The sequence below is a fragment of the Anolis carolinensis genome, unplaced genomic scaffold (assembly GCF_035594765.1).
Source record: "Anolis carolinensis isolate JA03-04 unplaced genomic scaffold, rAnoCar3.1.pri scaffold_15, whole genome shotgun sequence".
Taxonomy (NCBI): domain Eukaryota; kingdom Metazoa; phylum Chordata; class Lepidosauria; order Squamata; family Dactyloidae; genus Anolis; species Anolis carolinensis.
The window spans coordinates 12,424,182-12,444,918 of NW_026943826.1; the positions used below are offsets into that span (position 1 = coordinate 12,424,182).

General features: G+C 39.7%; 3 protein-coding genes across 3 annotated transcripts in view; 2 read left to right on the forward strand and 1 right to left on the reverse strand.

Annotated features, from left to right (window-relative positions):
• Positions 1–2,692: 2,692 nt before the first annotated feature.
• On the forward strand, positions 2,693–5,429 carry LOC134294517 (chymotrypsin-like elastase family member 2A). The gene is made up of 8 exons (XM_062965913.1): positions 2,693–2,827; positions 2,935–3,023; positions 3,176–3,273; positions 3,375–3,503; positions 4,289–4,425; positions 4,538–4,683; positions 5,076–5,228; positions 5,319–5,429. The coding sequence occupies exons 1-8, from the start codon at positions 2,785–2,787 to the stop codon at positions 5,334–5,336; spliced, it is 813 nt and encodes a 270-aa protein (XP_062821983.1). The 5' UTR covers positions 2,693–2,784; the 3' UTR covers positions 5,337–5,429.
• Positions 5,430–5,677: 248 nt separating this feature from the next.
• On the reverse strand, positions 5,678–14,063 carry casp9 (caspase 9). The gene is made up of 10 exons (XM_062965907.1): positions 13,714–14,063; positions 11,007–11,208; positions 10,756–10,803; positions 10,456–10,493; positions 10,071–10,247; positions 8,424–8,513; positions 8,145–8,292; positions 7,867–8,040; positions 7,043–7,152; positions 5,678–6,856 (listed from the first exon to the last, which is right to left on the reverse strand). The coding sequence occupies exons 1-10, from the start codon at positions 13,843–13,845 to the stop codon at positions 6,764–6,766; spliced, it is 1,212 nt and encodes a 403-aa protein (XP_062821977.1). The 5' UTR covers positions 13,846–14,063; the 3' UTR covers positions 5,678–6,763.
• Positions 14,001–20,737, forward strand: part of dnajc16 (DnaJ heat shock protein family (Hsp40) member C16) — a 35,222-nt gene continuing 28,485 nt past the window's right edge. The window contains exons 1-3 of the mRNA XM_062965904.1: positions 14,001–14,128; positions 16,085–16,259; positions 19,747–19,813. Coding sequence (XP_062821974.1) covers positions 16,093–16,259; positions 19,747–19,813 — 234 coding nt within the window. The 5' untranslated portion in view covers positions 14,001–14,128; positions 16,085–16,092. The remainder of the gene's footprint in view (positions 14,129–16,084; positions 16,260–19,746; positions 19,814–20,737) is intronic.

Below are 20,737 nucleotides of genomic sequence, written 5' to 3' on the forward strand. Positions count from 1 at the left end.
CAGTGCAATTTTATTAGGTCCATCTTTGGCTGACTGCTGTTTAGTCATAATGATGTCCATAGACATGGGTTTGGTCTCAATGGAAAGAGGAAGCGATTGGCTTTCTTACTATCTATGTTACTTTTACTCTCGAGACAATCCATAAGGATGTATTGGATCCAAAGCCCCCCACCCCCACCCCGCCATTCAGTGCAGTGTTGTTAAGTCCATCTTTGGCTGACTATTGTTTAGTCATAATAATGTCCATAGACATGGGTTTGGTCTCAATGGAAAGAGGAAGCGATTGTCTTTCTTACTCTCTATGTCACTTTTACTCTCGAGGAAGTCTAAAGGACACAATGCGGGTCCAAAGCTGTGCCCCCCACCCATCAATGCAAAGAGGAAGCTGTAGAAGTATATACATCTTTGGCTTCCTGTTGCTCAGTCATAAATACGTCCATAGACATGGGTTTGGTCTCAGTGGAAAGAGGAAGCGATTGCCTTTCTTACCATCTATGTCACTTTTACTCTCGAGACAACCCATAAGGATGTATTGGGTCCAAAGCCCCCCCCCCCCGCCATTCTGTGCTATGTTATTAGGTCCATCTTACGCTGACTGTTGTTTACTCATAATGATGACCATAGACATGGGTTTGGTCTCAATAGAAAGATGAAACGATTGCCTTTCTTACCATCTATGTCACTTTTACTCTCGAGGAAACCCATAAGGATGTATTGGATCCAAAGCCCTCCCCCCCCCGCCATTCAGTGCAATGTTATTAGGTCCATCTTTGGCTGACTGTTGTTTAGTCATAATGATGTCCATAGACATGAGTTTGGTCTCAATGGAACGAGGAGGCGATGGGCTTTCTTACTCTCTATGTCACTTTTATTCTCGAGGAAACCCATAAGGATGAATTGGGTCCAAAGCCCTCCCCCCCGCCATTCAGTGCAATGTTATTAGGTCCATCTTTGGCTGACTATTGTTTAGTTAATAATGTCCATAGACATGGGAGAAGGAGGCTGGACTAGATGTCCTTTGGGGGTCCCTCCCGACCCTGGGATTCTCCCAATTCTTTGGGTCTCCATCCATCCATCCATCCATCTGTGAAATCCCATAATCCCCTGTGTGTGCCAATGCCCAGAGCGGCGGGATTACGACCGACCGGCCTGGTGGAGCGGGGTCACCGAGGACACACAAGGCCGCGTGCCAAGTGTGTGAGCTGGGCTTTGGAAAGATATTCCCTGGATGGCCATCTGTCGGGGGGGCTTTGATGGTGCTTTCCCGGCAGGACGGCAGGGGCCTGGGCTAGATGGCCTTCAGGGGCCCCTTGGCAAGGACAGCCGAGCCATTTGTTATTTCCGTCCCTGGGAACAAACAGATGGGCAACACGTTCCCAGTTTCTCTCGGCATCAGTCAGTCGAAAGGTCAGGCTTTGTCCTGGAACGAACCCTCTCTGTTCCCTTCTTTCTCCCTTCTCCGGAGAATTTTGAGCTACATACACACATATACGTATACACACATATATATACATATTTATACCCACATATTCACATATATGCACGCATATTTATACACACATATACACAGACATACACAAACCTATAAACACATATACATATACCGGTATGTATACGCACATATTTATACACACATATATGTACACAAACATATACACACATGCACACATATATACACACATATACAGACATACACAAACATATACACACATATACATACACATATGTATACACACATATTTATACACACACATAAGACACATACACACATATATGTACACAAAGATATACACACATGCACACATATATACACACACATATACACAGACATATACACACATATACATACACAAATATGTATACACATATTTATACACACACATAAGACACATACACACATATATGTACACAAACATATACACACATGCACACATATATACACACACATATACACAGACATATACACACATATACATACACAAATATGTATACACATATTTATACACACACATACATAGACACGTACACACACATATATGTGCACAAACATATACACACATGCACACATATATATGCACATATACACAGACACATATACAAGCATATACTCATATACATACACATATATGTATACACTTTTATACACACACATATATACACACACATAGACACATACACACACATACACACACATATGCACACACATATACACACATATACACAGACACATACACAAACATATACACACATATACATATACATTTTTGTCTACACACATATATACACACACATTCATAGACACATACACACACATATATGTACACAAACATATACACACACACATAAACATATACACACATATATGTATACACACATATTTATACACAGACACATACATATAATATACACACACGTGTGTATATGTGTATGTATGTATATGTATATGTGTGTGGGCTTTGAAAAGTTGTGTGTTGTGTGTATGTGTGCATATAAATATATGTGTATGTGTATGACCCACACAAGGAGCCCCCTGTAGGGATCCCAGGGCAAGGCCAATCCCTTGCTTGCTATCAGGCTCCGTGTTGCCTTCCCGTGCTCTGAGCTTGGCACGGATCCCTCCGGGCTCCCCAGGTGAGAAACGGCACACCTGGCGGGGATTCGGACCTTGAGGGAGGGGGCCAGCGAGGCCGTATCTGCCCCCCGTCGGGCACCCGATCAGCTCTCCACGGATATAAGAGCTCCGTTCGGAACCCAACTTTCTCATTGCACACATCACGCACAACCATGATCGGCGTCCTCCTGACAGTCCTGGCGCTGGCCTCTGCGGGTAAATAATGGGTCCCATAATAATAATAGTAAATTGTGGGAAATGGAGTCCCAAACACCTGGGCCCGATCCACAGGCTCCCATCGGACTCTCTTCTCTTTCTCGCAGCCTTCGGTTGCGGCGTCCCGGCCTACACACCCAACGTTTCCAGAGTCGTCGGAGGAGACAACGCTCGGCAAAACAGCTGGCCCTGGCAGGTAACAGTCATTCGCTGGACCCCACAATCCAATAATCCCAAGTTGCAAAAAATTGGGAATTTGCGTTGTAATTCTTTACCGACATGATGTCGGTAAACACGAAATTGCACCATTGCGAAATTTTTCGAGATTTACGTTTTTTGCCCAACCAGGTGTCCCTCCAGTATTCCTCCAGCGGGTCGTGGCGCCACACGTGTGGAGGGACCCTCATTGCCGACAACTGGGTCATGACGGCTGCCCATTGCATCAGGTAATGAGGATGATGATGATGATGTGTCCGCTGATAATTTCTGATGGCGAAAATAATGATGATCATAATAATGCGGAATTATTCGTGACTTTTTCCTCCAGTTCGTCCCGCACCTATCGGGTCTACCTCGGGAAATACAACCTCGCAGCCAGTGAATCCGGGTCGGTTGCCGTTTCCCCTGAAAAAATCATCGTTCACGCCAAGTGGGACTCCAGCAGCGTTTCCAAAGGGTAACCTATGCTATACACAACATATAGATAGATAGGTCAGTAGGTCAGTGGATGGAAGGAGGAATGGATGGATAGATAGAAACAGAGAGAGAGAGAGATTGAGTGATCAGATAGACAGAGAAGTAGACTGGTAGATAGGATACATCGATTAGCTCTTTCTTAGATAGATAAGGAGATCGGATAGACAGATAAATAGACTGGTAGATAGGATACATCGATTAGCCCTTTCTTAGATAGATAAGGAGATCGGATAGACAGATAAATAGACTGGTAGGTAGGATACATCGATTAGCTCTTTCTTAGATAGATAAGGAGATCGGATAGACAGATAAATAGACTTGTAGATAGGCTACATCGATTAGCCCTTTCTTAGATAGACAGACAGACGGACAGACAGATAGATAGATAGATAATCGATAATCAGGAGATCAGATAGACAGATAAATAGACTGGTAGATAGGATACATCAATTAGCCATTTCTTACACAGACAGACAGACAGACAGACAGACAGACAGATAGATAAGGAGATCAGATAGATAAATAGACTGGTAGATAAGATACATCAATTAGCCCTTTCTTAGATAGATAGATAGATAGATAGATAGATAGATAGATAGATAGATAGATAAGGAGATCGGATAGACAGATAAATAGACTGGTAGATAGGATACATCGATTAGCTCTTTCTTAGATAGATAAGGAGATCGGATAGATAGATAAATAGACTGGTAGATAGGATACATCGATTAGCCCTTTCTTCTCTGTGCCTGTATCCACAAACAGGAACGATATCGCCCTTATCAAGCTCTCTAAAGCGGTCACCTTGAGTGACAAGATCCAGCCGGCCTGCCTCCCGAAAGCCAACAGCATTTTGGCCCAAAACACGGTCTGCTACGTCACCGGATGGGGCCGGCTGCAGAGTGAGTCTCCTCGGTCCCCGGAAATCGGGTGGTCTTGGTCCTGTGTACGATTAGGACACGGTCGGGAGGCGTTGGCGGGCTCTCACCTCTCGTTGGCTTTGGGTTCTTGCAGCGAACGGGGCCTTGCCGGACATCCTGCAGCAGGGCCGCCTCTTGGTGGTGGACCACGCCACGTGCACCCAGTCCAGCTGGTGGGGCAGCACCGTCAAGTCCAGCATGGTCTGCGCCGGAGGAGACGGAAAGATCTCCAGCTGCAACGTGAGTCCCGTCCTGATGCCTCTCTTGTTGTCCTATCTAGGGATCTCTAGGTCTTCCAGGTCAACTCCAGTTGTTGTGACAGAGTCTTGGTCACACAGTTAGCAGAGATTTCATATCTCAGCCTCTGAAATTATATAGTAAATATAGTATATATAGTAGCTCGCCATCTTGGATAAGGACACTTGAGTTCTAGCTTTGATCCAAACTCCTTTGGAGGTTGATTCGTCAGTCGTTGCTACATACAGTCGTCGTGACAGAGTCTTGGTCTCACAGTTAGCAGAGATTTCATACTTCTCGTCCTTGTTTAGTAGCTCACACCTGAGCTCTGGCTTTCATCCAAACTCCTTTGGAGGTTTATTTTTCATTTCCGTAACCACTATCCCTTTATGTAGGGCGATTCCGGGGGTCCCCTTAACTGCCAGACCTCCAGCGGGAAGTGGGAGGTCCACGGCGTGGTCAGCTTCGGGTCCGCGCTGGGCTGCAACTATTACCGCAAGCCCTCCGTCTTCACCCGGGTCTCCGCTTTCAACGACTGGATCGACAAGGTGAGCGACGACAGGCACTGGGGTCGTACAGGTGGGGCATAAATACATGTCAATATCATGTCAATCCTCACCCTTCTTTCCCCGCTTCAGGTGATGGCATCGTATTGAAGTGACACGTGTGGACACCTACCAGAAATCCCATCCAACCGACGGTGGGAATGGAACAAAACCCTGTAATAAACATGTTAATAACAATGCAAACATTTCCCAACTCCCCAGGGTGTATATTTTGGGTTTTGTGGGTTTCATTAGGCTTTTATTGTCCATCATCTTCATCCAGGATTTTCCACATCTCTACACAACCCATTTGAGATTGTTGTTAGACTACAAAACCCAGCATTCTTCTTCACTGCCTACCTGGATTGCCTATCCCAACACTAGGATGATTTCTCTTGGGATGGGCCCAGCGTTGAAACGGAAAGTCCGATTGCACAGAAACACGACCGATATTGCATAGAAATATAGAACATTTAATTGGAAACAATTCAGTTGGAAAATAAATATGAAAAAGGTATCACTCTTGACTCCCAACTAAAACTTCCATTCCGTTTTAGTATGTATACACTACACTTACATTTATGGCAGAAGGGGGGGATCTTTGGGAAATTAGACCCAAATAAAGTGAAGGGTTATGGGCCCAGGAAGAGCAACACTACTGCAATTTGGTACTGAAAACAATGAATTTAAAGGGGGTGGGGGGAAGCAGTCATGACCACTACAGTGGATTCTATAATTTTCTGGTAGAGTTGCAGTCATGAACGCTACAGTGGATTCTATAATTTGCTGGTAAAATTGCAGTCATGATGACTATAGTAGATTCTATAATTTGCTTGTAGACTTGCAGTCACGACCGCAGTAGTGGATTCTATATTTTGCTGGTAGATTTGCAGTCATGACCACAACAATGGATTCTATAATTTGCTGGTAGACTTGCAGTCACGACCGCAGTAGTGGATTCTATATTTTGCTGGTAGATTTGCAGTCATGACCACAACAATGGATTCTATAATTTGCTGGTAGACTTGCAGTCACGACCGCAGTAGTGGATTCTATATTTTGCTGGTAGATTTGCAGTCATGACCACAACAATGGATTCTATAATTTGCTGGTAGACTTGCAGTCACGACCGCAGTAGTGGATTCTATATTTTGCTGGTAGACTTGCAGTCATGACTACAGTGGATTCTATACTTTGCTGGTAGAGTTGCAGTCATGATCACTACAGTAGATTCTATAATTTGCTTGTATATTTGCAGTCACGACCGCAGTAGTGAATTCTATAATTTGCTTGTAGATTTGCAGTCACGGCCACTGTTGTGGATTCTATAATTTGCTTGTAGATTTGCAGTCACGACCGCTACAGTGGATTCTCTAATTTGCTTGTAGACTTGCAGTCACGACTGCTACAATGGATTCTCTAATTTGCTTGTAGATTTACAGTCACGACTGCTACAATGGATTCTATAATTTGCTGGTAGAGTTGCAGTCTATTCTTCGGTAGGGCAGGATTTCCCCTCTCCAATATGGAAGGCCCGTTCATCGGACCATGAAGAAGAACCGCTTCCGGAGGAAGTTGAAACAGCCGGGCATTTGCTTGAAGGTCCCTTTGGCCGAGACAGCATTGGCAACCTGGGTCAAAAGAAAGAGCGATGATGGTGATGTCCACGGATGCATTCATTCCGTGTAGTCCTTAGGACCCCATACATATATATATATACATATAATTCTGGGACCAAACTCTAGGATCCCATAGCATTTAGACCTCACCCATCCTTGTTTTGGGTGGAGAGCGGTTTAGGACTTTCTACCACTTACTCGGAGAAGCATATCGAGCAGGTCTTCCGAACGGACAAACTGCTCCAGGACTTGGTCCAGGCTTTCGATGTACCAGGAGCCGGTCAGCTTATCCCTCCAGGACACGAACCCTAAAAGAAGAGAGATACTATATATATATATATATATATATATATGTGCATACAAAAGGATCTGGAAGTCTTAGGAAACCACAAGTTGAGTCGAGAGTGTGATGCTACGGCGAAAAAGGTGAATGTGATCCTACGTTGCATTCATCAGAACATAGTATCTGAGGATGGCGTTTGGGGTCCCTTCCAACCCTAGGATTCTATTATATTCCTGTGAGCTATATATTCCATCTATCTATGGCTGGATAGCCATCTGTCGAGAGGGATTGGATTGTGTCTTCCTTCATGGCAGAATAATGGGATCGGAGTGGACAACCCTCTGAGATAATATATATATATATATACACACACACACACACACACACATATATATATATATATATATGATTGGGATAGATCAATGTGATATATATATGTGTATATATATATATATGTGTGTGTGTGCGTGTGTGTGTGTGTGTGTGTGTGTGTATATATATATATATATATATATATATATATCTCACATTGATCTATCTATCCCAATCATATCTAATGACTGGATGGCCATCTGTCGGGAGGGATCGGATGGTGTAGAATAATTGTGTCAGACTGGGTGGCTTCTAGGGTCCCTTCCAACTCTAGGATTCTATGATATACCTGTCTATATATATATATATATATATCACAGTCATATCTATGGCTGAATGGCCATCTGTCAGGAGGGATCGGACTCACCTGGAAACGTGGAATAAGACACCAAGATGTCGCTGGGGGTCGGCAAACTCGCAATGGCGTCCGGTTCGTCGGTATTGCCCGGTTGGGTTTGGAAAGCTATCGCGTCGGATTCAATGCTGGCCGGATTATAAAAGGGTGGGTCCAGATCCACTTGGAAGCCTCGGTCCTTCTCCTCTGGAAAGAGACAGATAGACACATAATAATAATAATAATAATAATAATAATAATAATAATATGGTTGAACGTCAGGAGGAACATCATGATGCTCGGCCAGATACCTCCTCCGCAGGCCTGGATGAAGAAGATCTTGGGCTTCCCCCTGAGGCTGGGGCAATGGGACCCGTCAAAGAGGCTGACCATCTTCTCCACCGCAAGACGGCGGCCGTCCGTGCCGAAAATGCCGCCCGGGAACTGGACGTGGCTGGTCTGGAACGGACACAAGACGGAAACCAGAAGCCACAGCTCAACACATGGATAATAAAGTCATATATGAGGACCATGAAGGCATCTAGAAGGTCTCCAACATTGGGACGGGAACACATTGGTGGCTTTCCTACCTGGCAGCCGTGAGAAAGGATGACCACAAGGCAGCAGTCCATTGAGCTGTGGTCACGCCTGGCCAGGCTCTGCAACTCCTCCGCAATGGCCTAGAGAGGATGGACAATGTGTGTTCAGTAGGGTAGGACACTATCAAGGATGATAGCGGCGGCATCAACAACGTCATCAATGTCATCGTTGACACTATAACCAATGACATTACCTACATCATCAACATCATCATTGAAGTCATCAACAACATTATCTACATCAATGTCAACGAGATGATCAACATCATCAACAACATTATCTACATCAGCGTCAACAAGATCGTCAACATCGACGTCATCGAGAACATTATCTACATCAATGTTAACAAGATTATCAATGTCAACGTCAACGAGATAATCAACATCAACATCGACAACATTATCTACATCAACGTCAACGAGATTATCAACGTCAATGTCAACAAGACCATCAACATCAACGTCATCAACAACATTATCTACATCAGTGTTAACAAGAAGATCAACATCATCAACAACATTATCTACATCAGCGTCAACAAGATTGTCAATATCGACGTCATTGACAACTTTATCTACATCAATGTCAACAAGATTATCAACATCAATGTCAACGAGATCATCAACATTGACGTCATCGACAACATTATCTACATCGACGTCAACAAGATCGTCAACATCCATGTCATCGACAACATTATCTACATCAATGTCAACAAGATTATCAGTGTCAATGTCAACAAGACCATCAACATTGACGTCATCGACAACATTATCTACATCAATGTCAATGAGATGATCAACATTGACGTCATCAACATTATCTACATTAACGTCAACAAGATCATCAATATTGATGTCATCGACAACATTATCTACATCAGTGTCAACAAGATTATCAACATCAGTGTCAACAGGACCATCAGCATTGATGTCATCGACATTATCTACATCAGTGCCAACAAGATTATCAACGTCAATGTCAACAAGACCATCAACATCGACGTCATCGACAACATTATCTACATCAGTGTCAACAAGATTATCAACGTCAATGTCAACAAGACCATCAACATCGACATCATCGACAACATTATCTACATCAATGTCAATGAGATGATCAACATTGACGTCATCAACATTATCTACATTAACGTCAACAAGATCATCAATATTGGTGTCATCGACAACATTATCTACATCAGTGTCAACAAGATTATCAACATCAGTGTCAACAGGACCATCAGCATTGATGTCATCGACATTATCTACATCAGTGTCAACAAGATTATCAACGTCAATGTCAACAAGACCATCAACATCGACGTCATCGACAACATTATCTACATCGACGTCAACGAGATGATCAACATTGATGTCATCGACGACATCTACATCAACAAGATGATCAACATCGATGTCATCAACATTATCTACATCGACGTCAACAAGATGATCAACATCAACGTCATCAACGACATTATCTACATCAATGTCGACGAGATGATCAACATCAATATATATACTATTGTTGTGGGCCAGAGAACAGCCTGAACCCATAACCCGTCACAGTGTGGGTCCTTCGATTTGGCGCCCAACCTGGGACCGTGTTTTACGCCGAACCAGGTGTGTGCTCACCTGAGCCGGGAGATCCCGCCGGGTCAAGACCTCGAAGCGCAAGGACTTGAAGCGCTTCTCCATCCGCTCGCAATCCAGGTCGGATCCGGAGCGCCGGCCGAGTTGGGAGGCCTCGCTGAAGTTGACGTTGTTGATGATGAGGCAGTAGCCACACGGGTCATGTGTGAGGACATAGGCCTGGATATAACAACAACAACAACAAATTAGTATTACATAATATATATATATTATAATATATATTCTTAGTATTATCAATATATATTATATAATAATACATAAATATATATGATGTTTATAATACTTACATATAATATTTATATAAAATATTTACATAAATATATATAATATTTACGATCCATTTATGGGGGGAAAGAAAAACACTAACTGTTTCCGAATTCCTCCGGGATTTCTCTCCGCCGGAGCCTAGAGATGACAACAAAGTGTAAAATAAACATACACATATATGAATTATATTATTTGTCAATAAATAATATTTATATCCATGTTGTTTGTTTATTATTTATAGTATAGCTCTTTCGATTGAGACCCAAAGCAGCTCACAACGTAGTTCGAAATTGTTAGACTATTAGCATTAAAATATAATATATTATATATATAATATTATTAAATTTAATATAATAATATTATATAATACATTCAGCAAATGAACTTGATTTCTTTTTACCGTGAATTGGTGTAATTTCTGGCCTTGGTTCTTGTGGTCTTTCTGCCACTGGAAACAAATTAAAAAGTATTATTTGCATTTAAGCTGAGAGATAATTTTATCATCTAAGGCGAGATATAAGTCATCATCACTGTAATAATAATAATGATAATACAATATTAAAAATATTTAAAGTATTATAACTCTCGCTCATAAATAGTAAAATATTGACGTATTTGTTTCAGTGTCGACAGAGCTTCCGACGTATCTACCTGTGTCCGTACGGATGGGGACGGGTCTGATGTGGTCCGAAAGACTCTCGGGCACTTGATTGGCTCCCCGACCCAGCAGATCGGCAAGAGCGCCTTGACCCGTTTCCTGGAGGCAGTGCACGAAAACCGGCAAAGCCCGCTTGCCCCGCGTCTCCAGGTCAATGCACAGTTGTCGCGCCTGCGCACTCCGCGCACCGGACCCCTGCGAAAGGAGACAACACAACTGAAGGTGCGTCTACACTGGAGGGCAAATGCGGTTTGGCAACAACCGGGACAGGAGGTTTCGTGGGAGACAAGACATTCCTAGGGAGGAGTCCTCTAAAATTATATATATATATATATATATATATATTGTTATGATTGAGCCTCGTGGCTCTGTTTCTGACAGGCGTGGGCGTAAGACTCCTCGAGAGTCGGATACTCTCGAGGAGCGAGAGAGAAAAAGACTGCGAGACATATTTGCAGCACCCTCTGACGAAGAGTCTTTCGAAGGGTTCACGGAGAGAATGGAGGAAGGGCTGGTTAGCTCAGAGGAGGATGAGATGGATTGGACTCGGGTAAGGGAGGAATTGGGGGCCACTGGCCATGATGGGGCAGAAGATGAATGGGGACCTTCAGGATTAGACCCATGGCGTAGCTGGAGGGATGGGACGGGATCCACAGCTGGAGATGCTGTTGGGCGTAGTCAGAGGTGTTCCAGCTCTGACGAGGAAAGTGATGAGGAAACGCCCGGGTTAAGGAGGGCAGCTGACAGTGATGAAGATTTGTAACTGGCATAAAATGGGGCTTGGGAGCAATTGCAAATTGCGTCGGGCAAGGTAATCTGGGCAAACGCTTGGGATTCGTGTGTGTGTGTGGGACGCTTCCCTGAAGACTTGTGTACTTTCCTGTGCTGAGACGTAAGTTGATTGGAATCCAGGGTCAGACGGCGGGAGGGATTGTGTGGGCATTTGTTTGTGCAAACCTGTGCTTACTCTTATTAGCTTGACCTTCCGTCGTCTTCTTGACGGACGCCATCTCCTGCTTTGAGAACTCGGACTGAACTGACCACGGCTTGTCTTCCCCCCTTCTTGGACTTGGAAAAACTACAAACGTCTGCTTCTGGCTTTGATCTACGGAACGGAACTGGTCTACTCTACTGCTAAAATCCCTGGCTGATTGTTCGTGTTGGAATCCTGTCTGCTGTGTGTGTGTGTGGGAGCGACGCAAGTTACTCTAAACACAGTGTTGGCAGCAGAGAGGAATCTGCTGCCAATTAGTTGCATTCTTTATCCTTTGTTCCTTGGCTTTCGTTTTGTTTATACCCAGGCTGAAGAAAGCAGTTTGTTTTTACCCGGATTAAACTCCGGTTTAATCCGGTTTATCTTTTGAACATTTACTTTTGCCCCTTTTTTGCTCCTAAAGGCAAAAATTGCCTGGCCCTTGTGTTTTACGGGCGTTTTTGAGTTCTGTAATCTAATAAACTCTGTTACTTTGAATCTTGTGGCGTTCTGTCCTTGACATATATATATATATATATACACACACACACACACACAATGTATTAGATCTCATATATATATATATATATATATATATATATATATATATATATAGGCACATATACACAGACACACATACATATACATGTAATGTATATGGGTGGCATATATATATATATATATATATATATATATATACATACATACACACACACACATACACGATATATTAGATCATATATATATACACACACACACACATACATATAATGTATTGGGTGGCATATATATACACATACACACATATTATGTATTAGATAACATATATACATACATAAAATGTATTGGGTGGCGTACCTTTATATACACACATATAATGTATTGGGTGGCATATATATATATATATATATATACACACACACACACACACACACACACAATGTTTTGGGTGGCATATTTATATATTTATAAATACATATTTATATATAAATATATATATATTTATATATATAAATATATATTTATATACACACACATATAATGTATTCGATGACATATATATACATATAATATATTGGGTGGGATATATAAATGTATATATACACACACACACATATATGTTATGTATTAGATGGCATATATAAACATATATACACACACATATATAATGTATTAGATGGCATATATAAATATATATGCATACACATATAATGTATTAGATGACATATATACACATAATGTATTAGATGATACACACACACACATATAATGTATTAGATGACATACATATAATGTATTGGGTGGCATATATATATATATACACACACATAATAATGTATTAGATGACACACACACACACACACACACATATATATATACACAAACATAATGTATTGGGTGGCATATATATATATATATATATACACACACACATATACTGTATTAGATGTCATATGTATAGTAATGGATGGCCTATATAGAGAGAGAGATAGATCTATTTTCATAGAAATATATTATTATATATTTATATATAATATATAATAATTATATATATATATAATTATTATATATTTATATTTTGCCTCTCTTCTCAGTATCTTCATAGAAATATATTATTATATATTTATTATATATTTATATATAATATATAATAATTATATATATTTATATGTAATTATATATTGATCTTTGGCCCTCTCTTCTCAAGGCCTTGAAAGGCAGTGGACCTGGATCTCCTCGATCATGTCCTGGGAGAAGATCCCCTCCTGCAGCAGGAGGTCCCAAAGGGGATCCACTCGCAGCTCCTTCACCAGCCGGACCCGGTTCCTTCGAAGCAAAGCCCGGTGGGACTCCTCCATGGCGGGAAAACGAGGAAAACAGGCTTCTTCCGGGTAGGAAAACCCCTTCGCGTGACGTCACATGCCCATATAAGGTCATCGCTTGGAGCAATGTTTCTGACGCATGCGCGCGTTAAGCCTCCTTGTGGTTGAACCGCCCGGCTCTCCACGCATGCGCAGTTCTTTCCCCCCGCCGGTCAGAGACGAGAGGCGGGGCTTAGCCTCGCCGGAAGACAGCGTCTCTATGGTGACGGCGGCCGGAACCGGAAGCGGGGCCTGAAGGGACAAGAGAGGCGAGCTGAGGGTGGGTATTGCCAACGTTTCTCGAAGTTTCTCGAATTATTTTTATATTCAAATGTATATTACTTTTATATTTGGTAGATAATGTATATTTTTAGTGGGTTGCGGTGAGCTTTCCGGGCTGCCCGGCCGCCATGTTCCAGAAGCACTCTCTCCTGACGTTACGCCTGCTTCCGTGGCAGGCAGCCTCAGAGGTTGTGGGGTGGGTTGGAATAACATCCTGGGTCAATCAGGGCCAGCTAACACCTCCCAACAGAGGATTATTATTATCCTTTTAATATTGTTATCATTTTACGTTGTTATTATGTTTATATATTATTATATATTATATTATTCTTATCCTGCATTATTATTATTCTTTTATTATTTTCATGCATTATTATTATTATCATCCTTTTACATTATTATTATTCTCCTTTTAATATATTATTATTATCATGCATTATTATTTTATTATTATCATCCTTTACATTATTGATATTAATATCATCATCCTTTGAATATATTATTCTTATCCTACATTATTATTATTATTTTACATTAGCATCATCATCCTTTGAACATATTATTCTGCACTATTATTATTATTATTATTATCCTTTTAATTTTGTTATCATTTTACATTGTTATTATGTTTTCACATTATTAGTATCATCATCATCCTTTGAATATATTATTCTTATCCTACATTATTATTATTATTATTATTATTATTTTACATTAGTATCATCATCATCCTTTGAACATATTATTCTGCACTATTATTATTATCCATTTAATATTGTTATCATTTTACATTATTATTATGTTTTCACATTATTAGTATCATAATCATCCTCAGCATTATATTCTTCTCCTGCATTATTATTATCATCCTTTTACATTATTATTTTTATTGTTATCCTTTGAATATATTATTATTTTCATGCATTATTATTATTATTACCCTTTTAATATATTCTGCATTATTATTATCATCCTTTTATATTATTATTTTTATTGTTATCCTTTGAATATAGTATTATTTTCATGCATTATTATTATTATTACCCTTTTAATATATTCTTATCCTGCATTATTATTCTCCTTTTAATATATTATTTTCAAGCATTATTATTATTATTATTATTATTGCCCTTTTAATATATTATTATCCTGCATTATTATTCTCCTTTTAATATATTATTATTTTCATGTATTATTATTACAGTAGAGTCTCACTTATCCAACACTCGCTTATCCAACGTTCTGGATTATCCAACGCATTTTTGTAGTCAATGTTTTCAATACATCGTGATATTTTGGTGCTAAATTCGTAAATACAGTAATTACTACATAGTATTACTGCGTATTGAACTACCCTTTCTGTCAAATTTGTTGTATAACATGATGTTTTGGTGCTTAATTTGTAAAATCATAACCTAATTTAATGTTTAATAGGCTTTTCCTTAATCCCTCCTTATTATCCAACATATTCGCTTATCCAACGTTCTGCCGGCCCGTTTACGTTGGATAAGCGAGACTCTACTGTATCAGCATCCTTTTACATTATTATTATTATCCTTTTAATATATTATTATTATTATTATTATTATCCCTGTTACATAGTGGTATTTTTATGATAAATGTTTTCTATTGTGGAATGATATTTTAAATTGTAAGTCGCTCGGAGCACTCTGGTGGAGAGCGACTAATTAAGAAATAAAGTGAAGTGAAGTATTATTATTATCATTCCTACTAAGCATGGGCTGGATCTGTCGGGAGAGATTATTATTATTATTATTACCAGAGGATATTGCCTGCCATAGATACAGGTGAAACGTCAGGAGAGAATGCTTCTGGAACATGGCCAAAAGACTCACAGCAACCCTATAATAATATAATATAATTAATAATAATAATAGTAGTAGTAGTAGTATAACCTGCCTCTCCTGACCCCTCTCTACCGTGTTTTCTGTAGGAATCACGATGGAAATGAAACGTCTGAGCGTCTGGCTGGTGGTGCTGCTCTTCCTCGTCCTGTCCCTCCAAATCTTGTTGGCCATTGATTTCGACCCATACCGGGTCCTGGGGGTCAGCCGGACGGCCAGCCAGGCCGAGATCAAGAAGGCCTACAAGAAGCTCGCCCGGGAATGGTGAGCCAATGGGGAGAAGGGGGTCGAAACCTTCTAATTTCTGTCTTAATCAAGGGAATCATAATAATAATAATAATAATCTATATATATAAAATGATAAAGTTGTTTGCGCAGTGACTATAACAACAAAACTAAACATCCCAGAAATACGAAATTTGGCAACACAATGTAAAAGGCTTGCCTCCAGGTTACAACAACACAACCACACCACAAAACCACAATCCAGACCCACAAAACTCACAACAACGCATCATGCGATAACAACACAACTAAACGCCCCAGAAATACAAAACTTGGCAACACAATGCAAAAGCCTTGCCCCCCAGTTGTAACAACACAACCACACCACAAAATCACACAGGACCCACAAAACTCACAACGCATCGTGACTATAACAACACAACTAAACGCCCCAGAAATACGAAACTTGGCAACACAACGCAAAAGTTCCCTCCAGGTTGTAACAACACAACCACACCACAAAACCACAATCCGGACCCACAAAACTCACAACAATGCATCGTGACTATAACAACACAACTAAACGCCCCAGAAATACGAAACTTGGCAACACAACGCAAAAGTTCCCTCCCGGTTGTAACAACACAACCACACCACAAAACCACAATCCGGACCCACAAAACTCACAACAATGCATCGTGACTATAACAACACAACTAAACGCCCCAGAAATACGAAACTTGGCACACAACTAAACGCCCCAGAAATATAAAACTTGACAACACAACGCAAAAGCCTTGCCTCCCGGTTGTAACAACACAACCACACCACAAAACCACAATCCAGACCCACAAAACTCACAACAATGCATCGTGACTATAACAACACAACTAAATGCCCCAGAAATACAAAACTTGGCAACACAACACAAAAGCCTTGCCTCTCAGTTGTAACAACATAACCACACCACAAAATCTGGACCCACAAAACTCACAACAACGCATTGTGACTATAACAAATACAAAATTTGACAACACAACTCATCCACCTCCCCAATCCCTACATTCACACTTGGCCTCCAAAAAAACAATTACAATAATAACAATGACAACAACAACAATAAGAATCAACACCATCACAGGCAAGAAACAGCCAGGCACTGAGGCTGAGAGGCCAGTCAGTGCTACACTGGGCCTCCAAAAAACAATACAGTAGCATCCAACTTATCCAACCTTCATGACCACAACAACAACAATAATAATAAACACCTACACAGGCAAAACAAAAGAAAGACTATTGTACCACAATAAAAATATAAACCGCACTCAGCAGAATCAGACATTACAACTAACAACAAACCAAAGACAACAGGGATCTCAAGCAATTATCAATCAACACAAAAATTGAAGAAGGTAACAGACTTCAAATACTACGACTAATGTGAGTATAAAGAAGGTGGAGGTCACAGCATCAATACAACCTAATGTAGACTGACCAACACCACCAGACTCAGCCACAGCAACACGTGGCCGGGCACAGCTAGTAATAATAATAATAATAATAAAACTTTATTTATACCCCGCCACCATCTCCCCAACGGGGACTCGGGGCGGCTTACATGGGGCCATGCCCAGACACCATACAATATAACAAAATAAAACAACATATCATAACACAATATAACAGTGCAAAAATAATCATATACATTACAGCACAAATCAGAGAAAACAGTAAAAAACAGGGCGGGCCACATGAACACTTAATTAAAAACTCGGGAGAGAGAGGCATACGAATAAAGGGAACAGGGATATAAAATGGTGGAGCAGTCTAAAGGATAGAATCCAAGGGGAATAACCAAAGAGGTATATCACATTTACTCCCCAAAGGCACATCGGAAAAGCCATGTTTTTAGATCTTTCTTAAAGGCTAACAAGGTGGGGGCTTGCCTGATCTCAGTGGGCAGTGAATTCCACAGTCGGGGGGTCATAGAAAATAATAATAATAATAATAATAATAATAATAATAATAATAATAATAATAATAATATAGAGTTGGAAGAGATCCCAAAGGACATCCGGTTTAACCTTCTTCCACTAGGCAGGAAAAGCACCAACTCTATATTATTATTATTATTATTATTATTTTATTATGACACAGCAAACAAGATAGACATGCTGAATTTCGTATCACAAAATCACAATAATCATAATAATAAGTGTCTAGGAGTCTGTGTCTAGGGAAGTGTCTAGGAGTCTGTGATGTATTTTCAGATGATGCATGCAGATCCCAGTAGGGTGGCCTTTTGCATTTATTATTATTATTATTTTATTATGACACAGCAAACAAGATAGACATGCTGAATTTCGTATCACAAAATCACAAGTCGAACACTTCCCAAGTGTCTAGGACTCTGTGATGTATTTTCGGATGATGCATGCAGATCCCTGTCGGGTGGCCTTTTGCAGTTGGCAGATCGTAATGTTATCAATGTCTATTGTTTCCAAATGCCAGCTGAGATCTTTTGGAAACAATAGACATTGACAAAATTACGATCTGCCAACTCGTAATTTATTATTATTATTATTATTATTATTATTATTATTATTATTATTATTATTACAAAGGCATATTATTATTAGTAGTAGTAGTAGTAGTATTACAAGGGCTGGATGGCCATCTGTCAGGGGTGCTTTGATTGTGCTTAGACTAAATGGCCTTTGGGATGTCTTCCATCTCTAGGATTCTATTATTATTATTATTATTATTATTATTATTATTATTATTATTATTATTTATGCTTTTCTGGTTCTGGTTTTAATGCGACAGGATCTTGGTAGTTCTAGTTCCAAAGGGACGGAATATCAGGAGTTCTGGTTTTAATGTGATGGGATCTTGGGAGTTCTAGTTCTAATGTGATGGGATCTTGGGAGTTCTAGTTCTAATGTGATGGGATCTTGGGAGTTCTAGTTCCAATGCAATGGGATCTTGGGAATTTGGTTTTAATGCGATGGGATTTTGGGAGTCAACAAGGTGTCAAACTGCATTAACTCAATGTGACAATGATAATAATAATAATAATAATAATAATAATAATAATAATAATAATAATAATAATAATAATAATAATAAGTGTCCTAGACACTTGGGAAGTGTTCGACTTGTGATTTTGTGATACAAAATCCAGCATATCTATCTTGTTTGCTGTGTCATAATAAAATAATAATAATAATAATAATAAGTGTCCTAGACACTTGGGAAGTGTTCGACTTGTGATTTTGTGATACAAAATCCAGCATATCTATCTTGTTTGCTGTGTCATAATAAAATAATAATAATAATAATAATAATAATAATAATAATAATAATAATAAGTGTCATAGACACGGGAAGTGTTCGACTTGTGATTTTGTGATACAAAATCCAGCATATCTATCTTGTTTGCTGTGTCATAATAAAATAATAATAATAATAATAATATCAGTAGTGTTTTATGTATTTTAATACTCTTCTTGTGTTTGCATGGCAGGCATCCTGACAAAAACAAGGACCCCGGAGCAGAAGACAAGTTCATTCAGATTAGCAAAGCCTACGAGGTAATTCATGCTCATTCCTTCTTTTTCGGGGGGTTTTCAAGGGGAGATTTAAGAATATCCGGCCATGTTTTTATTGTGTGATACTGTGTTTTATAATTATGTAATGTATTTGTTGTGTTTGGATGGCATTTTATGCTATTGTATATTGTTGAGCCTGGTCCCCGTGTGAGCCGCCCCGAGTCCCCTTGGGGATATGGGGCGGGTTACAAGAATTATATTATTATTATTATTATTATAGATAATAATTAGGAAATACGTGCAAGTGACAATCGGAATGGCCACACTGTACGATCTTTGGCTCGTGTGATTTTAATATTTATATTAGGATGTTTTAATGCTTTGTTTTAGTGTTTGAATGTTGTTTACGTCTATGTTGGGTGGTTTAAATGGTTTTAAATATATATTCTATCAAATAATTAGGAAATACGTGCAAGTGACAATCGGAATGGCCACACTGTACGATCTTTGGCTCGTGTGATTTTAATATTTATATTAGGATGTTTTAATGCTTTGTTTTAGTGTTTGAATGTTGTTTACGTCTATGTTGGGTGGTTTAAATGGTTTTAAATATATATTTTCTATCAAATAATTATAAAATACGTGCAAGTGACAATCGGAATGGCCACACTGTACGATCTTTGGCTCGTGTGATTTTAATATTTATATTAGGATGTTTTAATGCTTTGTTTTAGTGTTTGAATGTTGTTTACGTCTATGTTGGGTGGTTTAAATGGTTTTAAATATATATTCTATCAAATAATTAGGAAATACGTGCAAGTGACAATCGGAATGGCCACACTGTACGATCTTTGGCTCGTGTGATTTTAATATTTATATTAGGATGTTTTAATGCTTTGTTTTAGTGTTTGAATGTTGTTTACGTCTATGTTTGGTGGTTTAAATGGTTTTAAATATATATTTTCT

Excerpts from the sequence above, each read along its gene's own strand:
- LOC134294517 (XM_062965913.1), top strand. The coding sequence starts at position 2,785 with ATGATCGGCGTCCTCCTGACAGTCCTGGCGCTGGCCTCTGCGG. Across the intron at positions 3,274-3,374 it reads ACGGCTGCCCATTGCATCAG|TTCGTCCCGCACCTATCGGG; the intron begins GTAATGAGGATG and ends TTTTTCCTCCAG. Across the intron at positions 4,426-4,537 it reads CGGATGGGGCCGGCTGCAGA|CGAACGGGGCCTTGCCGGAC; the intron begins GTGAGTCTCCTC and ends GGGTTCTTGCAG.
- casp9 (XM_062965907.1), bottom strand. The coding sequence starts at position 13,845 with ATGGAGGAGTCCCACCGGGCTTTGCTTCGAAGGAACCGGGTCCGGCTG. Across the intron at positions 11,209-13,713 it reads ACATGATCGAGGAGATCCAG|GGGTCCGGTGCGCGGAGTGC; the intron begins GTCCACTGCCTT and ends CTCCTTTCGCAG. Across the intron at positions 10,248-10,455 it reads CCCGGAGGAATTCGGAAACA|GCCTATGTCCTCACACATGA; the intron begins GTTAGTGTTTTT and ends TGTTATATCCAG.